General features: G+C 44.4%; 2 protein-coding genes across 4 annotated transcripts in view; both read left to right on the forward strand.

The window, feature by feature from the left end:
- Positions 1-11747: 11747 nt before the first annotated feature.
- Positions 11748-26997, forward strand: part of POT1 (protection of telomeres 1) — a 364682-nt gene continuing 349432 nt past the window's right edge. For 2 of the 3 annotated variants that reach the window (XR_003858606.1, XM_029615658.1), the window contains exons 1-3: positions 11748-11859; positions 12345-12479; positions 23596-23668. Coding sequence is in view for 2 of the 3 variants with exons in the window: in XM_029615658.1 (XP_029471518.1) it covers positions 11857-11859; positions 12345-12479; positions 23596-23668 (211 nt within the window). In the remaining variant the exon portion in view is untranslated. Of the gene's footprint in view, positions 12067-12344; positions 12480-23595; positions 23669-26997 lie in introns of all 3 variants that reach the window. The other variant, XM_029615659.1, reaches the window with a different exon arrangement.
- LOC115098760 lies at positions 19747-23023 on the forward strand. The gene is made up of 2 exons (XM_029615657.1): positions 19747-21145; positions 21218-23023. Exons 1-2 carry the CDS (start codon positions 19875-19877, stop codon positions 22653-22655), a joined length of 2709 nt encoding a protein of 902 aa, XP_029471517.1. The 5' UTR covers positions 19747-19874; the 3' UTR covers positions 22656-23023.

Consider the following 26997-nt stretch of genomic DNA (forward strand, 5'->3'; position numbering starts at 1 on the left):
TTCACTCTCTGAGAGCCAGGAGCTCTTTCCACCAGATACACACACATCATCTCTCACCAACAGGTAGATATCATGCATGTGGCACTCAGTGCAAAAGACTGGATAGCCCATAAACCCTTTTCTAGACTGATGTCTGCATTATAATGTTTAAAGTTATTTAAACTTGTTTAAGGAGTATGGATGCTTAATCCAATTTTAAAACTCCTAATAAATTTAAGGGACTTTATTTTACTCTGCTTGTCAATAACTTACAATGGGGACTACAATTAATTGTAGGGTATGGGTTAATTACTTATTCATTCATGCAAAGCCATAATTGACCCTTGTGAAAAATGGCCCTAACCTTCTAATTCAGGTAACAGTCTATGTATTAAACTATGTGACTGGGGTGGGTGGGAAAATCAAACACTACTAAGGACCCAGGAGCACAGGAACTAGATAGATGAGCAATGGAACAGGATTACTAGAGAAGAACACTAGAAACAGGATTACTAAGTAGGAACACTGGTAACATGGTCAGAATCAGCAGTCAGATGGATAGTGCTTCCATGGGGCAGATGCAAAGAAGATTGGTTGGAGCAACACTGTTGCCTTCTGAGTATTTCTTATATGCTAGTGTCAATTTGGGACACACTCAGTGCTAGTCCAATTGAACTCCTGCAGTGATGTGTCTAGTTCTCCTTAGTAGAGAGGGTAAAAATGCTAGGACTCTCTGGAAAGCCAATCACCTCTGTCACGCCACAATGGGTTCACTGCCTGAAACTCCCAGGGCCAAGAGTTCAAAACCTGTCAACCCTGACAAAATGTCTCCCCCTCTGATGAGTGGTCTCCAGAAATCCCCAAAGACTACAGGAGTCCCAGGCTCAACTCAGGGAAGCACAGTCGGAGTAGACATAGGTCCAGACCTGGCCAGCTGGAATCAGGACTTGGCTTAGGTTCTGGAGCTGGAGTGGGTCCAGGAGCAGTTGCAATCTGAGGGATCTGGAGCTTGATCAGGATCAGCTGCAATCTGGGGCAACTAGAACACGAACCAAAACTTACAGAGAACTGGCGCTGGATTCACCATTGCAGATGCAAGCACTCAAGCTGTATCAACAGCTGGTGCTGGATTCACCGGCACAAGAACTGGAGCTGCATCAACAGCCAGATCTGGACTCATGGATGCAGGAACTGAAGTTGAAGCTGCAGAGGCAGCTGGGGCTGGAGCTGAAGCTGTATAGGCAGCAAGAGCTGACTTCACCGGTGCAGAGACAGGCACTAGAACTGTAGAGGACTGGAGCTGCTAGGATAGACAGGTGTGGAATATTTGCATTTTCAGTCATGGCCTGGAGTAGAGCCACTGAAGAAGCGGCTGGCACAACATGGAGCAGAACCATCAAAGGAGATGGAGTGGCTGGAACAGATTTCAGTTATACAAGAACTGGAGACATATGGCTGGCACTCAACTTGCTGGAACTGGAATGGTATGGGCAGCTAGCACTAGACTTGCTGAAGCTAGTGCAGCCTGGAGCGGAGCCTTTGGTGCTGCGGGCACAACCTGGAGTGGAGTCACTAGTGCACAGCCTGAGGCTGCTGAGACAGCTGAATTCACAGGTACATGGCCTGAGGCTACTGGGACATCTGGAATTACCAGTGCATGGACTGGGGTGCTGGGGCCACCTGAAATGCAATATTTGGCTTTGCTGGTGCAGCCTGGAATGCAGTCTTTGGTATTGCTGATGCAACCTGAAATGCAGACTTCACACTTGCTGAAGCAGCCTGGAGCAGAGACACAGAAGTCTGTTGCTATCGGCCGAGAACCTATTCTGCAAAGCTGGCTGCCAGCATGGATTCATGCATTATTATTATTTGAAGTTCTTTATATACCGCCATTCGTTTAGTAACATCATGTCGGTTAACATTCAACAAAATTTTAGCAGCAGCGCTGGGACAGATAGAAAATAGCAGCAGTGCATGATGATTGCCATATGTTCCTCATCCCTCAATATGTGATAATCATAAATCTAGAGGCCTAGTCAAGAGGATATTTTGTTGCTGAGTTCCACACAGATCCTGCTCTTAAATAGAGCCATGGACACCAGAAAGGAACCCACAATAATTCTCTCTCAAACAGTTCATCTTGAAACAGTATATATAATTTATGAAAAATATTAACTGGGCAAGACCATCGTTCTCTGAAAGAAAGTGGCCTGGACTAGAAATTCTTACATTTGTCCTAAGATCTCTTGAAATTTCAGAACTTTGCCTCTGGTTTGGGCTGATCCAAATTATCAGGAATATCAGGGCTCTGCAAGCAAAGGCTGCCCAGGAAGGAAGGTGTATATCTTAGAGAGGCAAGACTGAGGTACAATGGAGGAGCCCAGGATTGGACATGAGGCAGGAGAACAGGAACAGGATCATTAGGCCAGAATACAAGAAACAAGATTACTAGACAGGAACACTGGAAACAGGATTATTAGGCAGGAACAGGGTCAGCATCAGCAGTCGGATGGATCATGCTTCTGCAGGCCAGATGCCAAGAAGGTTGGTTGGACCAGCATTGTGTACCTTCTGAAAGTTTCTTATATGCGGGTGTCAATTTAAAGCTCATTCGGTGATGGTCCAATCAGATTGTTGCAGAGGCGTGTCTAACTCTCCCCTCTGAACTTCAACCAGGGTCATCAAATATTTTCATACTTTACTCCTTTCCTTAAACTATACAGTATGTATTCTAGTGGTAAGCTTCAATGGCCTATATCAACTCTCCATTTCATTCTTTACCTACAAAAAATGTTCAGGTTTCCTCATAAGGAGAACATTAAGAAAATGTATAAATAAAACAAACAATTAAGGACAGTAAATTTTCCTAAGCTTGAAACTGTTTCAGATTAAGAGTTGTGTAGTCATTACTTGTTGGCTTCCTGAGATGTCAAGGGAATTGTTATCAGATTGCAAAAGTGTATTATATTCTTAGACTATGAAAGGTAGGAATAAAAAATCTAAAGTTCATGCTATTTAAAAAGTGCTCTCCTTATGCAGTAATATCATAAATGTGGTGATGTCAAATTTCTTTTTTTTTTTCACATTTACATGTTTTTCTGAGGTGAATCCTAAATCCTTTATGTTCATGTGGGGCACTAACAAAAGCTCTCTCTCTCTCTCTAGTACAGAGAGAGCATGTGGAAAATGGGAAGGTGCCTCTGTAGCCACATGAGCAGCTGGAGGATACCCTGCCCTACATAAATGTAAGAGAGATGACTTTTTCTTTGTTTCTGAGAATATATTCATTCTGAAGAACTTCTTTGTTTTTACATTATAGGTCTTTTCCAACTCACTTTTATGAAGGCAAATAGTAAGGCTACTTTTTATACATAAGCCTTGCTCCAATTCTGATATGCACTATGATTATCCTTTGTTACATTGTCCATAATGGAGTCATATTTGTAGTGTTTGTACTATGCTGGTTGTACTGTTTGTAGGGCTAAGAAGTAGCATTTTGTAGGAATATTAATTTTTCATTTGCACTTTATAAAAAAAGAGTTTAAGTTTGAAGGTACAATGCTAACACTTCATGTTCCTATGCTTTTCTATCCTTAACTGATTACTTTATAGGACTTTCTATAAACAAAAGATAATTTTCAAAGGTATTTGTGCAGGTAAATGGCTGTCTAAAAACTGCTCTCCCTCCCTGGGAACCTTAGTTTGGGGGAAGAATATAATGCACATGATTGCATTTTCAGCTCCACATATGTCGTTTTCCTTGAAAAAGATACCCACACAAAAAGCAGATGGAAATGTCCACAGGTGCTTCTGCTTTGAAAATTGGAGCAAAGTCTGTGAGTAAAACATTCCCGTGGCATTTGTCCCAATGTGAACAGTTTGAAAATTGCTGCCATAATGTTGATATTGTTACCATGGCAAGCTAATATTTCAGAGAGATTTATCATTCTTTTGTAGGCACAGTATTTTTCTTTTTTTTACTCACATAACTATAATACTCAAGCTCAGGAGGGAGGCAGCAAGAGAACAGCAGACTCCTCTGCATCATCAGAAAGCAAAGTGAACAGATGACATACTGGAGCATGTCTACTTTCTCCCCACAGTGCCACTGGAATAATAAAATAATTCTGTAACTCATTCTTGTGTCAGCTGCTTTCTGCTTAGCTCTATGGAGTCCACATTAATGTATGAGAAATGAATTCAAGTGTTATAGTGGGATAGCAGTCCTGAAGATTGATACAGGAGCACAGTTGAAAGTAAAACTACTAGGGGTGTGCATTCGTTCCCTGTGAATTGGTAATCCGCAACGTATAGGGCCATATTCATTGTATTCGTGGGGAAGTGAAACGTATCGCGATTCCCCATGAATACAACAAATCTTTGCCGAATTATTCGGCCATCTAAAGGAGCCAATTTAAACAAACCCCCCCACCCTCCTGACTCCCCCCAAGACTTACCAAAACTCCCTGGTGGTCCAGCAGGGGGACCGGGAGCCATCTCCTGCACTCACACCCTCGGCTGCCGGTATTCAAAATGGCGCTGATAGCATTTGACCTACTATGTCACAGGGGCTACCGGTGCCATTGGTCAGCCCCTGTCACATGGTAGGAGCACAAGATGGCGCCGGCCATCCATTGCTCCTACCATGTGACAGGGGCTGACCAATGGCACCGGTAGCCCCTGTGACATAGTAAGGGCAAAGGCTATTGGAGCCATTTTGAATACCGGCAGCCGAGGGTGTGAGTGCAGGAGATGGCTCCCGGTCCCCCTGCTGGACCACCAGGGAGTTTTGGTAAGTCCAGATCCCTCAGGAGGGTTGTGAACCGATGTGATGTACTCCAACGAATGTCGGTATAAAAGAAAATAAATAAATAATTAAATCACAGCCCATGCCTTTCTTTGATATTTTAATTTTTTAAATAGGAAACTGATGACACTAGGTCAACTTTCTATTTCTTAAAATGGATACCGATGCTCATGAATAAGGAAAGGAAGTCTGCTTACCATAAATGGTGGTTTCCATAGATAACAGGATGAATTAGCCTTAACATGTAGGTGATGTTATCCAGTGGCAAAAAACGAACTTCTCTCTCATAGTAGTCTTTGCTACTGAGCATATGCAGGAATTCCCACTCAGGCATTGCCTCATGAGCCCCCTTAATTTTTGAGCTAAGACTACATAGGTAGCCAACTCTCCAGGAAGGTGGGAAAATGGTTGATATAGCTAATTCATCCTGCTGTCTCTGGAAATCAGTTTATGTAAACAAACATCTTATCCCAAGCTAAGGGTTGCAGCAGAACGTTTACTATATAAGCAACCCAGATCCCACCATAAAGAATAGACTACTAGGAGAATAGGCTATGCAAAAATACTTGTCAAAATTAACTGTCACTCTGAGAGATTGTCCAGACAGTAAAGCAATGTAAAGGTGTTACTGCCGACCATGTGGGAGCTTGCAGATGTCTTCAAGAGGCAAAGCTCGTAGACGAGCCACTGATGCAACATGGCTCTAACTTGCTGAGCCTTGATGATGTCTAATTTGTACGCTTCCTAATGTACAGCAGTGTGCAATGCAGTCTTTTAGCCAGTTGGACAATGTATAAGAACATAAGAAATTGCCATACTGGGTCAGACCAAGAGTCCATCAAGCCCAGCACCCTGTTTCCAACAGTGGCCAATCCAGACTACAAGAACCTGGCAAGTACCCAAAAACTAAGTCTATTCCATGCTACTGATGCTACTAATAGCAGTGGCTATATTCTAAGTCAACTTGATTAATAGCAGGTAATGCAAGAACTTATCCAAACCTTTTTTAAACCCAGCTACATTAACTGTACTAACCACATTCCCTGGCAATAAATTCCAGAGTTTAATTATGCGTCGAGTGAAAAAGAACTTTTTCCAATTAGTTTTAAATATGCTACATGCTATCTTCATGGAGTGCCCCCTAGTACTATTATTCAAAAGAGTAAATAACCAATTCATATTTACCCGTTCTAGACATCTCATAGTTTAAAAACCTCTATCATATCCCCCTCAGCCATCTCTTCTCCAAGCTGAACAACCCTAACCTCTTTAGTCTTTCCTCATAGGGGAGCAGTTCCATCCCCTTTATCATTTTGGTCACCCTTCTCTGTACCTTCTCCATTGCAACCTTATCTTTCTTGAGATGCGGTGACCAGAATTGAACACAGTATTCAAGGTGCGATCTTATCATGGAGTGATACAGAGGCATTATGACATCCTTCATTTCATTCACCATTCCTAGTACAGATCCTTGAGGCACTTCACTATATATCCTTTTCCACTGAGAAACTTGTCCATTTAATCCTAGTCTCTGTTTCCTGTCTTTTAACCAGTTTGTAATCCACGAAGGGACATTGCCACCTATCCCATGACGTTTTACTTTTCTTAGAAGCCTCTCATGAGGAACTTTATCAAATGCCTTCTGAAAATCCAGATATACTATATCCACTGGTTCACCTATGTTTATTAACCCCATCAAAAAAGTGAAGATTTGTGAAGCAAGACTTGCCTTGTGTAAAGCCATTCTTTGTTTCATTAAATCCTGTCTTTCTATATGTTCTGTGATTTTGATCTTTGGGAACACTTTCCACTATTTTTTCTGGCACTGAATTCAGGCTAACCAGTCTGTAGTTTCCCGGATTGCCTCTGGAGCCCTTTTTAAATAGTGGGGTTACAATAGCCACCCTCCAGTCTTCAAGTACAATGGATGATTTTAATGATAGGTTACACATTTTAACCAATAGATCCCAATCAACTGGGATCATAGATGAATATTTGAGAAGACTGACGGTGAGGCTAAGTTCTTCTCTTCTAGTAAGCCAAGGCCTGTTTACAGTCTAAGCTATGAAGGGCTTTCTCACCTTCATGTGCATGAGGTTTTGTGAAGAACATAGGCAGCATGATGGCTTGATTAATATGAAAAGCTGACAATCTTTGCTAGAAACTTGAAGTGGGTACTGAACACCAACCTATTGTGAAAGAATTACATATACAGAGTATAATGAACTAAAGCCTGATGTTTGCTGATTTATGGCTGAGGTTACTGCGACCAGGAATATTACTTTCTATCGGGCCAATACAGAAAAACCCGCGGGAGAGCCGGCGAGCCCCCATTCTCCCGACGCGCGGCCAGCCCATTCTCCTGGGCGCGCGATTCAGTAAGGAAAAATATGTAAATGAGGGCCTGCAGTAAAAGGAGCGCGTCCCTAGCGCCTCCTTTTTGACAGAAGTGGTGGCTGTCAGTGGGTTTGTCAGCTGACGCTCAATTTTACCGGCGTCAGTTCTCGAACCTGCTGACAGCCACGGGTTCGGAAAACGGAGACCGGCTAAATTGAGTGTCCGTCTTCCAACCGCAGGCAGATTTTAAAACTTTTTTATTTTTAATTTTTTTTTTACTTTTGGGGCCTTCGACTTAATATCGCTATGATATTAAGTTGGAGGGTGTACAGAAAAGCAGTTTTTCTGTACACTTTCCCAGTGCCGGCCGAAATTAAAATGTGCGGTTTCACTGCACATTTTGTTTTCTGTATCACGCGGGAATGACTAATAGGCTCATCAACATGCATTTGCATATTGGGGCGCTATTAGTTTCGGGGGGGGGGGGGGGGGGCGGCGTTGGCTGCGCGTTTTTGACGCGCTATTACTCCTTACTGTATAATGGGTAAAAATAGTGCGTTGAAAACGTGCGGCCAAACGTGGTCTAACAGTGCACTCTGCCAGAGCACACTTTACTGTATCGGCCCGTATGTTAGACACTTGAGCGAGGTCGTCAATAACAGTTCAAAGGCAGCTTCTTCGGTTGTACCAGAATTACGTTTAGAACACATGGACTGGGAAGTAGTACAACTGGTGTTATAATATGCTACAAGCCTTTTATGAATTTGGACACTAATGGATGAATGGAGTTAGGCTTACCCAGAGGACATGGTGAGCTGCTATGGCACTGAGATGTATTCTCTCATGAGAAGTAAGGTCTGATTCAGAAATTGAGAGCAGATAATTCAGTAACTCTTTTGGTTTAAATGTGAAAGGACTCAAATTGTTGTGTTGACAGCGTGTGGAAAACTTTTGCTATTTGAAACCATAAGCTCTTCTAGTTGAAGGTTTTCTAGCAGACATTATATGTCCTCCATGGCTTTAGGTAAGGACAAGTCTTATCACTGAGCATTCAAAATCCAAGCTGTCATGTTGAGGAAGAGAAGTTTTGGATGAAACAGATGTCCCTCTTCTTGAGTTAATAAGCATGGATCTGATATGAGAGGTATCTAAGAGCTGCACTAGATACACAAACGAGACTTGTCTGGGCCACACTGGAGATATAAGGATCAGACTGGCCCGGTCCCTCCATACTCTTTGTACTGTTCCTGCTATTAGCAGAATTGGTGGAAAAGCGTACATGAGATCTGCATTCTAGTCAATCAGAAAAGCATCTTGAGTGAATCTGAGCTTGATGGGAAGAATGGATGAAAACTTTTCTAGTTTTGATTTGTTCTGATGCAAATAGGTTGATTGCTGTAAATCCCCAGAGACTGAACAGTCTGTTGGCTGTGGATTGCTGAAAGACCATTTGGGTGAACAAAAGATTCTGCTGAGGTGATCTGCCAACATGTTGGAGATTCTGGAAAGGTAGGTCACTTGTAGTAGAGCTTGAGGTCTGCATGCCCATTCCCATATTTTTAATCACTTCTTGGCAGAGTCCAAGATCCTGTGCTTTCTTGTTTATTCATGTAGAATATAGCAATTGGATTGTTCATTTAGATGAGAATGTTCTTTCCTTCAAGGAGTTGAGTGAAGGCTGTTAGAGTGTACCTTATTGTTCTCAACTTAAAGAAATTGTTTTTCTAAGAATGATTATTTCCCTTGAATTTGAAAGGGGCCTGTTTGAGCTCCCCAACCCTTTGTGGAGGCATCAGTTACTACAATTACTTGATAAGGAACTTATCTCAGTTGTGTTTCTTCCTGTAGGATGAAAGGGTCCAGCTACCAACTCGATTTCAGCTTCATTTCTATTGAAATCTCCATTCTGCTTGCTAGGGGCTGAGTATGCTGGTTCCATTGGAAATGAAGGTTCCACTGTAGAAGATGTATGTGCAAGTGCGTTACCAATACTATGTCAATTGCTGCCACCATGTGACTAAGAAACAACCAGCACTTCTCTGGCAGCTGACTGATCTGTGTTCAAAGGTCTGTAAACCAATGCCCGAAGAGTTTGTGCTCAGTCCAAAGGAAGGAAAGTTCTCTCTTGCAGGGAATCTATCCACTCTCCACTGAATTTAATTTTCTGAGATGCAATCAGAGTCAATTTCTTGAAATTCACAAAGAAGCCGTGACCATAACCAATGTATTGATTTCCTAACCCCTGCCCCCACCCAAGACCCTCTGCTCAGATTCAAGCAAGTGCTGACTAGCCTCTTGGCAATGCCATTGAGCTAGAATATTAATCAAGGCAGCTCTGCAATAATCTCTAAAATAGGAAAGATTAGCTCCACCTAAGAACTTACCATACTGGGTCAGTCCAAGGGTCCATCAAGCCCAGCATCCTGTCTCCAACCGTGGCCAATCCAGGCCATAAGAACCTGGCAAGTACCAAAAAACTAAGCTATTCCCATGTTACTGTTGCTAGTAATAGCAGTGGCTATTTTCTAAGTCAACTTAATTAATAGCAGGTAATGGACTTCTCCTTCAAGAACTTATCCAATCCTTTTTTAAACCCAGCTACACTAACTGCACTAACCACATCCCCTGGCAACAAATTCGAGTGAAAAAACTTTCTCCGATTAATTTTAAATGTGCCACATGCTAACTTCATGGAGTGTCCCCTTCTATTATCTGAAAGAGTAAATAACCGATCACATTTACCCGTTCTAGACCTCTCATGATTTTAAACACCTCTATCATATCCCCCCTCAGCCGTCTCTTCTCCAAGCTGAACAGTCCTAACCTCTTTAGTCTTTCTTCATAGGGGAGCTGTTCCATCCCCTTTATCATTTTGGTCGCCCTTCTCTGTACCTTCTCCATCGCAACTTTTTTGAGATGCGGCGACCAGAATTGTACACAGTATTCAAAGGTGTGGTCTCACCATGGAGCGATACAGAGGCATTATGACATTTTCCGTTTTATTCACCATTCCCTAATAATTCCCAACATTCTGTTTGCTTTTTTGACTGCCGCAGCACACTGAACCGATGATTTCAATATGTTATCCACTATGACGCCTAGATCTCTTTCTAGAGTGGTAGCTCCTAATATGGAACCTAACATCGTGTAACTATAGCATGGGTTGTTTTTCCCTGTATGCATCACCTTGCACTTATCCACATTAAATTTCATGTCATTTGGATGCCCAGTTTTACAGTCTCCCTGCAATTTATCACAATCCACTGACCCCGCTACATTGATAGATTTCTCCACAAGCCGAGGCCCCCACCTAAGACCTGTTGGTCCCAGCACCCAAAGGCTCAACCCAAGGGGAACATGGGCTGGTAAAGGTGAAGTTCTAGTTGAGACTCTGCCTCATCTGGGTATGCCATTTTTTTTAAGTTAAGATAGGAGAGTTTCACAAAGGCTTTTCACTCACTTTTCACTCGTTTTTTTAATTCTACTTATGTTTTATTTTGTTTTTACTGTTAAGTTATTTGAATTGGTTGATAACTGGTTTATTTGTTGGTACCTAAACAAACCAAATCACACTACCTTAACACCTTTCCAAGGTGAGTAACAACTTTTCAACTTTTTTCTTTAGGTATACACTGCTCCAATTTTTTTTCTAGCATCTGGCTACCTTTTTTTTTTTTTTAATATACAAACACTCTAACTTCTGCTTATTAGCTGACATTTTAAAAATACAGTCTAACTTTTGTTTATTCACTGTCTTACTATTAAAAGCACAAACACTAAATAGTATTCCCCAATAGTTAACTTCACCTCAATAGTTCAAAAAAAATAATTTCCCAAGCAAAACTTACTGATTCCTTTCAGCCACCAGCAAGGTCATCCTCTCCTCTCAGTGCACCTTAGTTTAAGAAAGGTTCAACAAGTAAAACCTGCTTCACCGACAGTCCCCAAACCCTGAGCGTTTCAGTGAGTTTACCAAGTGAGCTTCTGGGGGGGACGGAGGGACATAATTTAGCACTAGCACCTACAGCATTTGGGGCACATCACCTCCCAAACTATGTTTCAGTGTCTCTGAACTCACAGAGCCACAAATGGTATGCTCAGACTTCACGTTCCCATTAACAACCGCAGAGCAACAGCTCATCAGTTACAAAAATGTGTTCATTCCCTCATAGTGGGAACAAGAATCGAGTACAGTTCATTCAAGGACCCACCGCTCAGAGCGGCTCCCGATCCTACTGTTCTTACAGCATCTTCTGGGCCCTCAGTTCTTAACTAACGCCTCGTGTATTCCAAGCTCGGCTGGCTTCAGTCTCCAGCTCCACATAGTCATCATCCCCTTCCCTCCCCAACACAGCATTCCGGCAAAGCGGTGCAACACATTCATAGTAAAGGCATAAAATAATTAACACTATCTGCAATAAAGACGGCTAAACATTTCTTAACACCCTCAAGTGATTTTTTTAAATCTAAATCCACCATTTCAAAATGTATATTACTTGTTCTTTACTACTAGGAAAGACTGCTATAGGGAACAGAGGTAGCTCTCGCTACGCATGCGCAATACTAGCTCCCCGTGCGAGACCGGAAGCATCCGCCTATCGCAGATTGGTAGTTTGTGACGGCCCCGCGTTGGTGCGCATGCACAGACGAGCATCCCTCTACCCTTACCTCCTCTTCCTGCATACAGTATCGGCCAGAGTCAGTGAAAGCAAGAAAGCAACGAATCTTGGTTTATGGTCGGTGATAGCGTGATAAAAGGAAAATAAGAAGCCGCTGCAAAACAAACATTTTTTTATACATTTAAAAGGCTAATTTGGCGGGAAAGCCGCCTATTTGGCAACATTGGTTGGCGGGCGCTTGCTTATAGCTGAAACTGGGTGGGAAGCTGTTTCGTGGTGATTGCCCCATTGCTGTTTTAGTGCAAGTCAGCTGTCTGAATATAGGTGAGGTATATTATTTCTCAGGGTTTTGTTTTTTTTTTTTTGTTTATCCTCGATTTAACTTTGCACAGTAGCGCGCATGTCTCTACTTGGAAGCACTTGAGAACAAAATGCTTCATTTTTATTTCTGAGTGAGTGAGCACACTTTAGACTGAAGCTCTAAGCTAAAGGCATCTGTGGGCTTTCTATGTCCTCTTTCATACCTATCTCCCCCCACCTTTTGGAGTAACTGTCTGATGGTTTGTAATTGATCTCTCTTTCTTGTTTTAAATCTCATTTAGAAGAAGAAGATAATGCCTCTTCATCTTTTAAAAGAAGAGAATGGGACTCTTGAGGCTCATTTGCCAGGCCACCTGCAGAAGATCTGTTTAATAGACTTACAGCCAGAGATTGATCAGGCAAACACATACTTCATGGTAAATGGTTTGTAATTAGGGGTACATCTGTAAAGTAAATGTATTCTTATAAATAACCTTTATGGTTGTTTAAAATATGCATGGAGAGTGTAAAGCAGGGATATATAATAGCACTTATTGACCTATATGGCATAGTACAAAATAAATCACATGGTCCCTTACCCAAAAGGCTTATGGTGTCAGATTGAACATAGGTAGTAAAGTGATTTTAAAACTAAACAGTAAGTGTTGTATAGGTGATATTTCTTTACACTTCACAGCTCTGTGCTGTCATAAGAACTTAAGATACACCATACTGGCTCAGACCAAGGGTCCGCTCAGTATCCTGTCCCCCAACAGTGGCCAATCCAAGTCACAAGTACCTGGCAAATACTCAAACATTAAATAGATCTCAAGCTACTATTGCTTATTAATTAATAGCAGTTTATGGATTTTTCCTCTAGGAAGTTATCCAAACCTTTTTTAAACCCAGTTACACTAACTGCTGTAACCACATCCTCTGGCAATGAATTCCAAAGCTTAACTATGCGCTGAGTGAAAAAGAATTTTCTTCGATTTGTTTTAAACTTTCTACTTGTTAACTTCATGGAGTGCCCTCTAGTCCTACTATTATCTGAGAGAGTAAATAACCGATTTACATTAACTTTTTCAAGTCATTTTATGATTTTGTAGACCTTTATCATAATCCCCCTTCAGTCATCTCTTCTCCAAACTGAACAGCCCTAACCTCCTTAGCCTTTCCTCGCAGGGCAGCCCTTCCATGCCCCTTATTATTTTGGTCACCCTTCTCTGCACCACTGTACTTGCTGTTAGCTCAAAGTGAATACACATTTCTTTAGAATATGCTGTCATAGATGATTATCAAGTGAATGCTTGGTCATAAGTGCCAGCTTGACATACTGAAAATAAAAAAATGAAATGATTTGCTTCTTTGCTTTGTGTTATTTCTAGTCATTTATGTTTAACATAATATATATATGTGGGTATGTATATATATATGTATGTATGTGTTTATCATATATTACATGACTATGTAATGTAAATTGTTTTTTCTCTGGTCAGTTAAATTTATAAATTTATAAAATTATAAATAAGTTGCCCAGTTTATTATACTGTATGTTCTTGGTAGTTTTTTGTTCCATGTAAACCGGTTTGATTTGTATCTAATGCAAGAAGATCGGTATATAAAAACTAAAAATAAATAAATAAAAATAACAAAAGTAACATAATAAATGATGACAGATAAAGAACAAAATAGGCCATCCATCCTGCCTAGTAAGGTGTTTAGGGTTGTAACTTGCTGCTCCATGCAGGTTCCCCCTAGGATAAGAAGTCCCAGCCAAGCTGTTAAAACAGGTGATGGCCAGATTGCCCTTTCCCAACTTTATTCATTCTTTCTTGCTGTGCATAGAGAGCCTGCCTGGCTGTAGAAGCTTAAGAGCAGACTGCCCCTTCCCTACCACCATCATGCGTAAACTTTATCAAACTTCATTTGATAGCTAAATCATACGTTAACCGCTGGATTCATACTTCTGGAAACTTAAGTCCATTGTTTACCCTCATGTTACAATCGTGGCAGGGACTTTGGAAGTGGCTGTTTGGATAACAGCATTGGTGATGATGGCAGTTTGCATTATTGTAGAACCTTGTGTTTGGACATGGGAGGAATGGGATGAGATGCTGGTTGTCAGCTAAGAAGGGGGGAATCTTGCATGCTTAACCATATGAGAGTGAAGATAATTGAGAAAATTTTTATCTGTTTTGCATAACGTGGATACCTTGTAAGTGGTCACACTTTATGACTGGCAGATGGGATATATGCTTGGCGGTGTGGTCAGGAATACTGGGTTGACTGGATAGATCAATTTTTCTTTTTCTGCCGTTATCTATGTTACTATGACTCTAGTTTTGAAGGACATAAGGTAATTTTCAGAGGCCTTTATGTGAGTAAAAACAGGTTTAGCTGCATAGAATACCAGTTTTGAAAATTGCCCTCCCCTTCTAAGCAGCTAAAAGTGCATACATTATTTCTCAATATGCATACTTTTAGTCGCATTTAGGGAAGGCATTCTTGGGAGCATGTTTTTGGTTGGAATTTGAAAATAATGTGCATAGATTGAATTTTCAAATCTGCACGGGGTACTGGAGAAAACTGAATTCTTGGCAGGTTGAAGTACTTTAGCTTTGCCATCAGAAAAATAAATTTAGCAATGAAGATGTACATGAGTTTTGGGGACCTCATGGATTTTTCTGTAAAGAAGAATGTATAATCAAAATTCACATAAGAAAACATGAATTCTTTGCATGTAATGGTATCTTTCTGTAGAGTTAGCATATTTACTCAGAGGTAATGTACTTAAATGTTTGAAAACATATAGCTGCAGAAAAGACCTATATAGGCCTGAAAGCACATGGACCCATTTTTTTCAGGGCTTATATAAGTACAGTAAAAATGATCAGAATCTGCACAGAATCCATGTTTAAGTACTCACACTCTTCCACAGATAGGCTAAGACAAGTACTAAAGCAAACTAGCCAAGCGATCAGGCTTCAGATTTTTCTGGAGTCATCCAATGGTGTGTTTTGATTATGCATTCTGTGTCAGGGTAAGAACAGTATTACATTTTAATACCTCTTCATTTCACTGGTAGTGCTTCCAGGGGATATGAATGTATATCATGCATCAAACTCAGAATTTCCACTTGGTACTATGTAGAAATAACAGTCAGCAAATAAGTTGGATGATACCGTTTTATTGGACTAACCTAATAGTTTTGAATAATGTATGTGTCAACCCTTATTTCTACAAATTCAAGTAGACTAACAGCAATCACACTACATTTTATTTATTTGGCATCACAAAAGCACTACTCAATATAAAAATTTGTAAAACAGCAGTTCAGGGTAACTGAAAATATTATAATTTATGATGGACTTTGCAGCGCCGGATCAGAATGCAGAGCATTGTGTAATAATCTATGATGGAGTGTCTGTCTTGTGATATGTAAAATATGACAGCGGATAAAGGTTGCAAGACCCATCTGGTTTGCCCTTTTACCATTGCTGCTCAGTAGAGCAGATGCCAGTCTCTCCATTTTATTTTCACTTCCTTGCACCTAAGGATTCTCTCTGTTTATCCCATAGTTTTTTGATTGACCATACAGGTTCTCCCCCCCATCCACCATTTTCCTGGGGTGTTGTTCCATTCATTCACCACTCTCACTGTGAAGAAACATTTCCTTTTGTTGTTCCTCAGTCTCCCCCCACCCCTCAGCTCCCTTTGGAGCCTCATGCTGCACGGGATAAGCACAGGGTATCTCTGAAGGAATATTAGGGTTTGTAGAGTTGAGCAGACTTGATAGGCCATTAGGCCTTTTTCTGCCATCATGCTTCTATTTGTTCTAGAACTATTTTTTCTATTGAAACGTATTTATTTCTAGCATAAATGCCTGCCAAAAATGATGAGAAAATTCTCTTTAAATGTAGCAGATTAATCTTGCTGAAGCTACCTCATCAAACTGGGTGAATTAATGTTTTCTCATTTTGTAATACTCAGAATCAGAACTTTGTAAGTTCTAGTGACCATAAATTCTAATGTGTAAGTTTAAAAAAAAAAAAAGACTAAATCTTTGAGGTATTAAAATTGAAAGTATTCCTTAACTTTGTTTGAATCCGATTTGGATTTAAATTAAAATATAAAAAGAGAGCCATGGAGTGCATAGAAGGGAATTCACTGACCCCCCCCTCTTATCCCCTCCAAAACATGTGTGAAAATAAGCAAGTCTAGTTTTATAATGCTGTAGTAGCAAACTTTCTCCTCTTCCTTTTAATATTTGAATGTTCAAACAATAGATTTTAGATTACTGGTCCTTTAAAAGAGAGTAACTCAGTTTTGCAGGATTTTTAGGAAAGCAAAATTAAATTTATTCCTGGCTACAAGTGAGTTGTTACAGAGTCCCATGGGACCGCAGGTCAAAAGATTAGATTATATGTTCTCTGACAGAGTCGCTCCTCCTTGGCAAGAAAGCAACCATAAAATTGTCTCTTTTTTGTCCTCCTAGCCAAGATGCGTCCCTGCTTCAGGTCTCTTGAGCAGACCAAGATCCGGCAGCCCCTTCTTGGGAGGAAGAAAGTACAATGGGTTTTAGAGATTGATTTACTAAGTTTTTATTCCCATAGACAAAATAGGAGAAAAGCTTTAGTAATTTAGGCCTAGATTTTCAAACTACCGCGGCGTCGTGAATCGCGCGGTAAAGGGGGGGAAGCGGAGTGGGCCTACGAAAGCGCCATCGTAAAAGGTGGTGCTATTGGGTGCAAAATTTTCGCCGTCCACATGTCCGCCCCGGTGCCTCCCCTTCCGGTGGCTACTCCTCCCCGATCTAGCTATCACACGCGAAAAGTCCCTTTTTGCGCGAGCTAGCTTTAGAAAATAACCCCCTAAGGCCCTTAATAGGCTTCCTCACCCTTATCAGAAGTAGTCCTCCTGCTGTTTGTCTTATTTAATGAATTTTTACCTGCTCTATCACCAACTCTTAGTGGTTTACAATAAAAACATACATCTCATCCATCTGCAAAGCACATCACCCCCTATCCTTTTACTTCACAACTTTTTATAACTTTGAAAACAAACATGCAACCTGTAATTTACTTAAGAACATAAGAAATTGCCATGCTCGGTCAGACCAAGGGCCATCAAGCCCAGTATCCTGTTTCCAACAGAGGCCAAACTAAGCCACAAGAACCTGGCAAGTATCCAAACACTAAGAAGATCCCATGCTACTGATGCCAGTAATACTTGTTTATTTAGGCAATGTCATCTTTAATGCATTCTGCACTGACCTGATGACTGGGCATATCTTTCCAAAACTAGTCACAAATGTATTGTTCCCTGTACGTACCCGGATCAGTCCAGACTCCTGGGTTATGCCCCCCCTCTAGCAGATGGAGACAGAAGTTTACAAACAAAACTCCGCCTATATCTAGGCTGGTGCCACCTACAGTCTGGCAGTCTTCTTCTGTCTCCTAGCAGGTGGAGAGGGTGCAAAACCTGCAGTCTGAGCTGAGGCCTAGTTTAAAAAAAAAAAAAAAAAAAAAAAAGAGAAAGGTTTGACTTTAGTTTCTTAAGTTGTTTTGGTTTTTGACTGGTAGAAAATTGTGAGGCTCGGACCGCAGTTGATTGCCTGCAGGTCCGAACTCGTCTCCTCCCGAGGTGGGGTGAGGTCCCGCGGGGGGCCTTCCCTCCTGGGAGTTGAGCTCGCTGAGGGTGGGCTGAGGGCCCTTGCCAGCGTTCCTAGCCTGGGGGTGATACCGGGGAGCTCGGGTCACTCCCCCCAGGTGGTCCCGGAGCCGGTGGCGAACGGTACAAAAAAAAAAAAAAAAAAAAAAAAAAAAATTATTTACTTGGTTTGTTTTTTCTGTCTCTCTTGCTTTCTCTTCTCTTTCTCTCCTGCTCGTTGGGTTCGCGAGAGGGAACGGGATCGGCGCCGCGGGTAGCTGCTATTGTCAGTTTTGTTTTTTTTTTTCTGCTCTGGTTGGGAGAGCATGCCGCGGCGGCCGGTCTGCAAGGCCTGCGGGGCGGCCCGTCGCCTCTCCCGGGACAGCCTTTGTTCAGGCTGCGTCTCGGGCGGCGAGGGCGGTTCTTCGGGCGCTAGCGCAGAGGGGCAGCGACTGCCGAAGGCTTCGGGACGGAAATCGGGGGCCGTAGGTCCGTTCCCGCGAAGCGCGGGAACAGACGCCATTTTGGCAGCGGCAATTTCAGCGGCGGGAAAACCCGCCATTTTGGGCTCAGCAGAGCCAGTTTGCGAGGCGCCCCCGTCGCCGGGGAGACCGGAGGACGTTCCTCCCGCTCTGTCCCCACAGAGGCGGGTCCCCGAGGGTGACCAGACTCCTGCTCTTAGCGATCCGGAGGAGGATCCGGATCGCAGCTCCTCTGACTCTTTTTCGTCGGATTTTGTGCTGGTAATGCATAAGGCCTTTAAGGCTAGCAGGCAGGCCAGGAAGAGATCGCGGGGAGCGCCGGATTTGGTTCGGGGACCGGACCCTAAGAGACGCGCCCGGTCCCTCTCGGTCTCGGATCCCCCGGGGGGAGCACGCCCGCTCCGTTTGGGGGCTCCGCGGGGGGATGCCGAGACGGAGTCCGAATCCGGGGATCCGGAGGAACTGGATCCGGATCCGCAGTCACAGCCGCGAGGCATTGACGGAGAAGGGGATCAGGGAGCCAGTGGGGCGACTGGACTCCACGCCACCGAGGGGGATGACCCCAAGGTGGTGCGTCTATTTCGGCGCGATGAGTTGGCGCCATTGATTCCGGCGATCCTCGAGGAATTGGCGATAGATTTGCCGCGACCGGAATCTCGCTTAGGGCGTACAGACCCCGTGGTGTTGGGGCTGAGGGGACCTCCGACGGCGTTTCCGTTGCATTTTTCGGTGTCCGACTTACTTTTTAAGGAGTGGGACACTCCTGATCTGGGGTTGAAGGTTTCCAAGGCCATGGATAAGCTTTATCCCCTGACAGAGGACGCGCTTGAGCTGTTTAAGATTCCAAAACTAGATTCGGCGGTGGCGGCGGTCACCAAAAGGACCACCATCCCGGTAACAGGGGGGACAGCTCTTAAGGATTTGCAGGATCGTAAGCTGGAGGTGCAGCTTAAGAAAATTTTTGAAGTCTCCGCGCTCAGTGTAAGGGCGGCGATCTGTAGCGGTTTCTCTCTTCGGGCAGGGCTCAGGTGGGCCCAGCAGCTTTCGGCTAACGAAGGTCTGTCACAGGAGGAAGCGCTGCAGGCGACTCGTCTGGAGGCGGTGATTGCCTATAGCGCGGATGCCTTTCATGACTTGCTCCGTTCGTCGGCACGGGCAATGGTCTCCGCGGTGTCGGCTCGTCGTTTGTTGTGGCTCCGCCATTGGGCGGCGGACGTCTCGTCGAAGGCTCGGTTAGGTTCATTGCCGTTTAAGGGGAAGTTACTTTTTGGTAAGGAACTGGAGGATTTGATTGAGTCCTTGGGCGAGAACAAAATACATCGGCTGCCGGAGGACAGGCCTCGATCAAGGGGGGCGCCGTCCACGCGAGGTAGGTTCCGTGGGGGTCGTCGGCCCCGTAATGCGCGAGGGGCGGTCTCCTCTTTTCGCCACAATGCGGCTAGGCAGCAGTCGTACTCGCAGTCCTTTCGTGGCCGCCGGTTTGGCAGACCCGGGACCGGGTCCGGAACCCCGGGCGGAAAGCTGCCACAATGATGGGCGGCCGGCCCACTCTCCGGTACCGGTGATCGGCGGCAGGTTAATGCAGTTTGCCAGGGAGTGGGCCAAGATCACGTCGGATCAGTGGGTGCTGGATGTGATAAGTCGCGGCTACGCGTTAGATTTTGCACAGCGGCCCCGTCCCGGTTTCATGGTGTCGCCATGCGGGTTTTCAGAGAAGCGTCAGGCGTTCCGGGACACAATCCGGCATCTGTTAGCCCTAGGCGCGATCGTGCCGGTGCCGTTCCGCGAGCTGCGCGGCGGCAGGTATTCCATTTACTTCCTGGTGCCAAAGAAAGAGGGCACGTTTCGTCCGATCCTCGACCTCAAGGGTGTCAACAGGTGCTTGCGGGTCCCAAGGTTTCGCATGGAGACGCTAAGATCGGTCATCGCGTCCGTGAGACAAGGAGAGTTTCTCGCGACTCTGGATCTCACGGAGGCGTATCTGCACGTCGGAATCCGCGCGGACCACCAACGCTACCTTCGGTTCGCAGTGTTGGGGCAGCATTTTCAATTCCAAGCGCTGCCATTTGGTCTGGCGACAGCCCCGCGAACCTTTACAAAGATCATGGTGGTGGTAGCGGCTCATCTTCGCAAGGAAGGGTGTCTGGTGCATCCGTATCTGGACGATTGGCTGATTCGAGCGAAGTCCGAGCGTCTCTGTCGGTTGGCGGTACAGCGAGTGGTAGATTTGTTGCAGAACCTTGGCTGGGTGATCAATCGGGCCAAGAGTCGGCTGGAACCGTCGCAATCCCTGGAGTTTTTGGGAGCGTTGTTCGACACCCGGCGGGGCATGGTATATCTGACGCAGGAGCGCAGAGTCAAATTGCAGTGCCAAGCCAGGCAGTTGTTGGCCAAGCCCATGCCGGTCGTCTGGGACTACCTACAAATGGTAGGGTCCATGACGTCCACGCGGGAATTGGTTCCTTGGGCGTTCGCGCATATGCGGCCTTTGCAATTGGCCTTACTCTCCCGCTGGAATCCGGTGTCGGAGCAGTTCCGTCTTCCGTTGCCGCTGCTGCATTCGGCTCGTTCCAGCATGGCCTGGTGGCTCTGTACCGGAAACTTGACCAAGGGCATATCGCTGAATGTGCCCTCGTGGACGGTGGTCACCACGGATGCCAGTCTGTACGGCTGGGGCGCGGTGTGTCTCCGGAGTTCGGTGCAGGGCACCTGGTCCCCGACGGAGGCGACGTGGTCCATCAATCGGTTGGAGACCAGGGCAGTGAGGTTAGCCCTGCGGGAGTTCTTGTCGTTGGTTCGAGGCCGGGCGGTCAGGATTCTATCGGACAATGCGACCACGGTGGCGTACATCAACCGGCAAGGCGGCACCAGAAGTCTACCAGTGGCCGCCGAGGCACGACAGTTGATGGCATGGGCCGAACGACACCTGCAATGCATAGCGGCGTCGCACATTGCGGGCGTGGAAAACGTTCAGGCGGATTTCCTGAGTCGCAATCGGCTAGATCCCGGCGAATGGGAACTTGCGGACGTAGCGTTTCGGAAAATTTGCGCCAGGTGGGGAACACCTGTTCTGGATCTGATGGCGACGTACAAAAATGCCAAAGCTCCGCGGTTTTTTGCTCGCCGCCGGGAAACGGGGGCGGAAGGGGTCGATGCCCTCGCGTTGCCTTGGCCGACAGGGGTGCTTCTCTATGTTTTCCCTCCGTGGCCCCTCATCGGTCGGACGCTGAGGCGCATAGAACTTCATCCGTCGCCCGTGATTCTGGTCGCTCCCGAATGGCCGCGGCGACCCTGGTTCGCGGATCTTCAGAACTTGGCGCTGGAGCCTCCCCTTCGGTTTCCTTATGTGCCGGACCTGCTACATCAGGGTCCCGTTTGTTTCGACCAGGTCGAATGCTTTTGTCTAGCGGCATGGCTTTTGAGAGGCGTAGGTTGAAAAAGCGGGGTTACACTGATGCGGTGGTTACGACTTTGCTAAGGTCACGCAAGCCTTCCACTTCCCTGGCGTACGTGCGGGTGTGGACGGTCTTTGAGACTTGGTGCCTGGCACAGGATATTCGGCCCACGCAGGCTTCTGTGCCGGAGGTGTTGCATTTCCTCCAAGATGGCTTGGCGAAGGGCTTGTCTGCCAGTTCGCTTAGAGTGCAAGTTGCGGCCCTTGCCTTGCTGCGTGGACAGGTCCATGGGAGGACATTGTCGGCGCACCCGGACGTCGTGCGCTTCCTTCGTGGAGCTAAGCAATTACGGCCTCCGTTCCGTTCTCCGTGTCCTTCTTGGAGTTTGAATTTAGTTCTGAAGGCTTTATGCTCCGTTCCCTTCGAGCCCATCCGCAGAGCTACGGTGAAGGACTTGACGCTCAAGGTAGTTTTCCTGGTGGCAGTCGCGTCAGCGAGGAGGGTGTCGGAGCTCCAAGCCTTGTCTTGTCGGGAGCCTTTTTTGAGAATTACGGATTCGGGAGTGTCGCTTCGTACAGTGCCTTCCTTCTTGCCTAAGGTGGTTTCCGCGTTTCATCTCAACCAGACGGTAGATTTGCCTTCGTTTTCTGAGGCTGATAGGTCGCTTCCGAATTATCGAGACTTGCGGCGCCTGGACGTAAGGAGAGCCCTTTTAGGTTATCTGGAGGTGACGAACCCTTTTCGGAAGTCGGATCATCTCTTTGTCTTGTGGGGCGGTCCTCGGCGCGGGCAGGCGGCTTCCAAGACTACTATTGCCCGTTGGTTGAAGGAAGCCATTGGTTCCGCATATTTGTTGCACGGCAAATCGGTCCCGGTGGGGCTCAAAGCCCATTCTACGCGTTCTCAAGCGGCTTCCTGGGCGGAGTGCAGTCAGGTTTCTGCGGAGGATATTTGTAAGGCAGCGACCTGGAAGTCGTTGCATACCTTTGCGCGTCATTATCGCCTGGATGTTCATGCACCAGGTAGTGGCGGTTTCGGGGCAGGGGTGCTCAGAGCGGGACTCTCCGGATCCCACCCTAGTTAAGGTAGCTCTGGTACATCCCAGGAGTCTGGACTGATCCGGGTACGTACAGGGAAAAGAAAATTAGGTCTTACCTTAGTTAATTTTCGTTCCTGTAGTACCACGGATCAGTCCAGAGTCCCGCCCGTCGAGTCTGCTGTTCTGACGGAGAGTCTGGGGGAGACGATGCTTTCTTTCTGTCCTTTCTATCTCTGTTTTCTTTTTCTCCGTTATCGATGGCTCTGGTTCTGGTCCCATTTGGGGGATAGTGGAGCCGTTAGTTTGGTTGGTAGGTTCCTGTATATAGTTCGTTTGTAGTGATTTTGGGGGCTTTATCTGCTTTGACATTAAGTAAGACTGCCAGACTGTAGGTGGCACCAGCCTAGATATAGGCGGAGTTTTGTTTGTAAACTTCTGTCTCCATCTGCTAGAGGGGGGGCATAACCCAGGAGTCTGGACTGATCCGTGGTACTACAGGAACGAAAATTAACTAAGGTAAGACCTAATTTTCTTTTAGTTCAATAAAATGGCATCATCTGCAACTTGTTGGTCATTATTTATGACATGAAACTATAGTCAAGCTTATTAGGATACTCTTCATTGCTGAATCATTGCACTCCCTACAATACTATCTGGGTTATTTGGGTTTAACCCTTTACTCCTATCTGTTCTTTCACTCTGGGGTATATAAACACTGGTACTTGAAATCAAAAAACAAAATTAAATAACTTTCAGATGAAGGTCATTTTAGTTATTGGCATGCCCTTAATTAGTCTTAGCTGAACAGGAAATGAAATATTCACTGCATCTGTGCAGGTAAAAAAATGTTCGGTTGTGCTTAATTAAACAGTATAAAAGCTGAAATGGTTAAAGTGTATTAGCAGAACTTTTAATATGCTTTCTAATATTTATTAGCTTTACTATTGCTTTTGAGCTGAATTGTTGTTTTCTTTTGGCCTTTTAGGGACTCGTTTTGATAAACTATCCTTTGACTAAACTTGGAAATGGACTGGAATTATTCAAGGCTGTGCTAGAAGGTATTACAATTTAAGCATTAAATATGTTTTCAAAATTACTTTAGTAGTAAAGCAAATCTGAACACTATTTGTAGCTTGCTGTTTGCATTTTTAGGACATGTTGATAGAATTACTAAACAGGGAAAGAGTAATTTTCCGGGAGCGGAGTTGGGGAGGGGGTTGTATTTATGTACATACTTTTGATTTTTAAAAAGTATGCCTACAGATTTTCACAAAAAACTTGTGTGAATGAATTAGGAAGTGTAACTTGAGGGTGTAGATTTGGTAGGATTAATTTTCAAAGCAGACTTGTATATGCAAGTCTACTTTCAAATTAGTGTAACGTGTGTATTTGCTGGCTTTATGTGCGATGTTATATCATAACATAGTAATGATGACAGAAATAGACCAAATAGTCCATCTAGTCTGCCCAACAAGTTTCTTATGGTAGTAACTGCTGTTCTGTGCATGTTTACCCCATGTTTCTGTTAAGGGTAATAACTGCCATTCTGTGCAGGTTATCCCTAAATCTTATGTTAAGGGTAGCAATGCTACTAGCAACATTTTTACTGGTAGAGAAGCCTTGATAATTCATACACTGTGCTTGAATGTGCTTTGCTTTTGGACTTGGCTGTAGACGCAGTCCTGCGCTTTTCCCCCAGTGTCTGCGAATCAGTACCCCAGACCATGAAAGTCAGGGCCCAGTATTGGCTGTTGTCTGAATCCAAATTGCTCTTTTACCCCCACTGTTGAAGCGGAGAGCAATGTTGCAATTATTTCAAAATCATGAAAGCTAATTGGTTAAGGGTAGTAACTGCCGCTCCATGCAGGCTTACCCTCATTGCACCCTTTTCTTGATTTTTCCTGCTCTAGCCAAGAGGTGGCCAATTCCAGTCTTCCAGAGCCACGAACAGACTCCAATGAATATGCATGACATAGATTTGCATGCACTACCTCCATTGTCTGCAGTTCTATTTGAGGCTTATTCATTGTGGATATCCTAAAAAATCATGGCCTGTTTGTGGCTCTTGAGGACTGGGGTTGGCCATCCCTATTCTAGCCTTTAGGAATCAACCGTGTTATCCGATGCCTTTTAACATTCATTTACTGTTTTTGCCCTCACCACCTCTTCCGGAAGGGCATTCCAGGCATCTACCACCCTCTTTTTGAAGAAATATTTCCGATTGTTGGTTCTGAATTGTCCATCCTGGAGTTTCATTTTTGTGACCCCCTAGTTCTACTGTCTGCTTACCAACAGAAAAGGTTTGAAGTTTGTGCATCATTAAAACCTTTCAGGTATCTGAAGGTCTGTTTCATATCTCCCCTGTGCCTTCTCTCCTACAGGGTGTACATATTTAGATCCTTCAGCCTCTCCTCATAAGTCTTCTGATACAGACCCCATACCATTTTGGTTGCCTTTCTCTAGACCACCTCCATCCTGCCTCTGTTCTTTTGAAATATTGTCTCTAGCACCGAACACGGTACTACAGGTGAGGCCTCACCAAGGACTTGTACAAGGGTATTGCTCTGTCTGTGCAGCTCAGCTTTCTTCTGGCTTTAACTATTGCCTTGTCACACTACTTCGCTGCCTTCAGATCACCAGACATTATCACCCCAAGCTCCCTCTCCCAGTCGACTTATGTGAACGGACTGAGCGAGGGACTAATGTTACTAAATTATCCCCAGTTTCTAAATATATATGGGTGGATTCACATTTGGTCTTTTTGGGCTCTGGAGTATGAATAGCAGGGGCAATTTAGTTTGCGATTTAACAGTTGTTATGAAAAAAGATGGCCAAAACATTCAGCACACGTCAAAAATATGAGGTGAAGCCACCGTAAAAATTGTATTAATGCTTGTGTACCTTGCATTCCTCCTTTTAGGCATGGCTCGCAAGGAGTTTTAGGCATCCATGGATATACACAATAGGAATTGTCTGCTCAAGCCTGCTGGAGTTGTGCAGCACCCATTGTTTTGTAAGAGATTTTTGTTTTCCCAGTTTCATTCTATAGAAAATCATGGGAGCTGGACCCTGACACTTTGTTTTGTTTTTCCTTTTTTATATTCCATGCATGTGGAATATGAAAGAAGTGTCAGAATAGAGATCCTAAAGAGTCCTTGTTGGGGAAAGTAAGGTGGGTGAAGTTACAGAAGGGCTTAGCTACACTAACATACAGTTAAAAACAGTGTTTAATTGGGCATTTCACATCTCTAGGAAAACATTATTAGAAAAAAAAACAGCTTTGCTTCTGTCTTCCAGAGCAAACAGTAGAGGAGTAGTTTTATCTTGGGTGGGGAAAGGTCTTTTACTGTGATTGCAGTGCCATAGATCACAGGCCCATGGGCTTGGTCGTCTCCCTCTTCCTCTTAAGAAACAGACAAGGCATTTGAGACTTGCTTCATGATTTTGGGGGCGGCTCGGGCATGAACTAGGCATAGCCAGGTACAATCTAAACAATGTGCTCCTCTTTTAGTCTTGGCTTGTTGTGGTGTCCGGTATTCAGAGAAATGCAGTCTGTCTAAAAAGGCAGGTAACGGATATATCTATCCTGTTACAGTCCCACTTCAGAAACCTTTCTCAAATGTTTTACAGGCATAGTACCAGTTTATCCACCGCTTGCAATGACCCTATGCTTGTTCCTATAGCTATGTAGGTGCTGCTATGTCAACATGCTTTACTTGTCACTACTCTTCCAGGGACTTCTCTGCACTACAGTCATTCCATTGCGTACAATTTAATCATGCATGGAGAACATTACATTAAAGTGTATCTAGTAGGCATATCAAGTTTTCATTAATGCAGGCAGTCTATGAAGCATTCCATAATCATATACATCTTTCCACAGTTCATATATCTCTTGCCTTAGTCACAAAGCACAATTGTGCAATATGACATCATTTCTCTGATAGCAGTACCACACAACCTATTAAGCATTCACATATTAAAGTATACATGACTCCATATCAAACATTTTCCCATTAGATGTGTCACAGATGTAACCTACTGCTAGGTAAAATGATGCAACACATTTTTTAACACCTCCCAAATTATGATTAATAAAGTAGGTAATGCTCCTGCAAGGAAGGTGATGCTGGGGGTACTGTAAATGCCTTTATCAGGCATGTGGTTCTGGAGGGTTTCATCCCCTGGTGCCTCCTACTGTCTTGCTTTTCCATGACTTGGTGGGTATTGCTGGCTGCTGGTCTCCTCTGATGAAGAGGGCTTCATCCCCTGGCTCTGGAGAAGAAGCATGTCAAGGTGGGGCTGTAAGGGGAGATAACCATGGAAAGACATGTATGCAGCTTTCATTGGCATGTGTTTAGTTTAAATATAAACATTATGGCATGGT

This window comes from Rhinatrema bivittatum, chromosome 9, assembly GCF_901001135.1.
Source record: "Rhinatrema bivittatum chromosome 9, aRhiBiv1.1, whole genome shotgun sequence".
Lineage (NCBI taxonomy): Eukaryota > Metazoa > Chordata > Amphibia > Gymnophiona > Rhinatrematidae > Rhinatrema > Rhinatrema bivittatum.

What these genes read in the sequence shown, in the direction of transcription:
- LOC115098760 (XM_029615657.1), top strand. Translation starts at nt 19,875, where the DNA reads ATGCGGGTTTTCAGAGAAGCGTCAGGCGTTCCGGGACACAATCCGGCA. An exon ending in CATTGCGGGCGTGGAAAACG is followed by an intron (nt 21,146 to 21,217) that starts TTCAGGCGGATT and finishes TAGCGTTTCGGA; the next exon opens with AAATTTGCGCCAGGTGGGGA.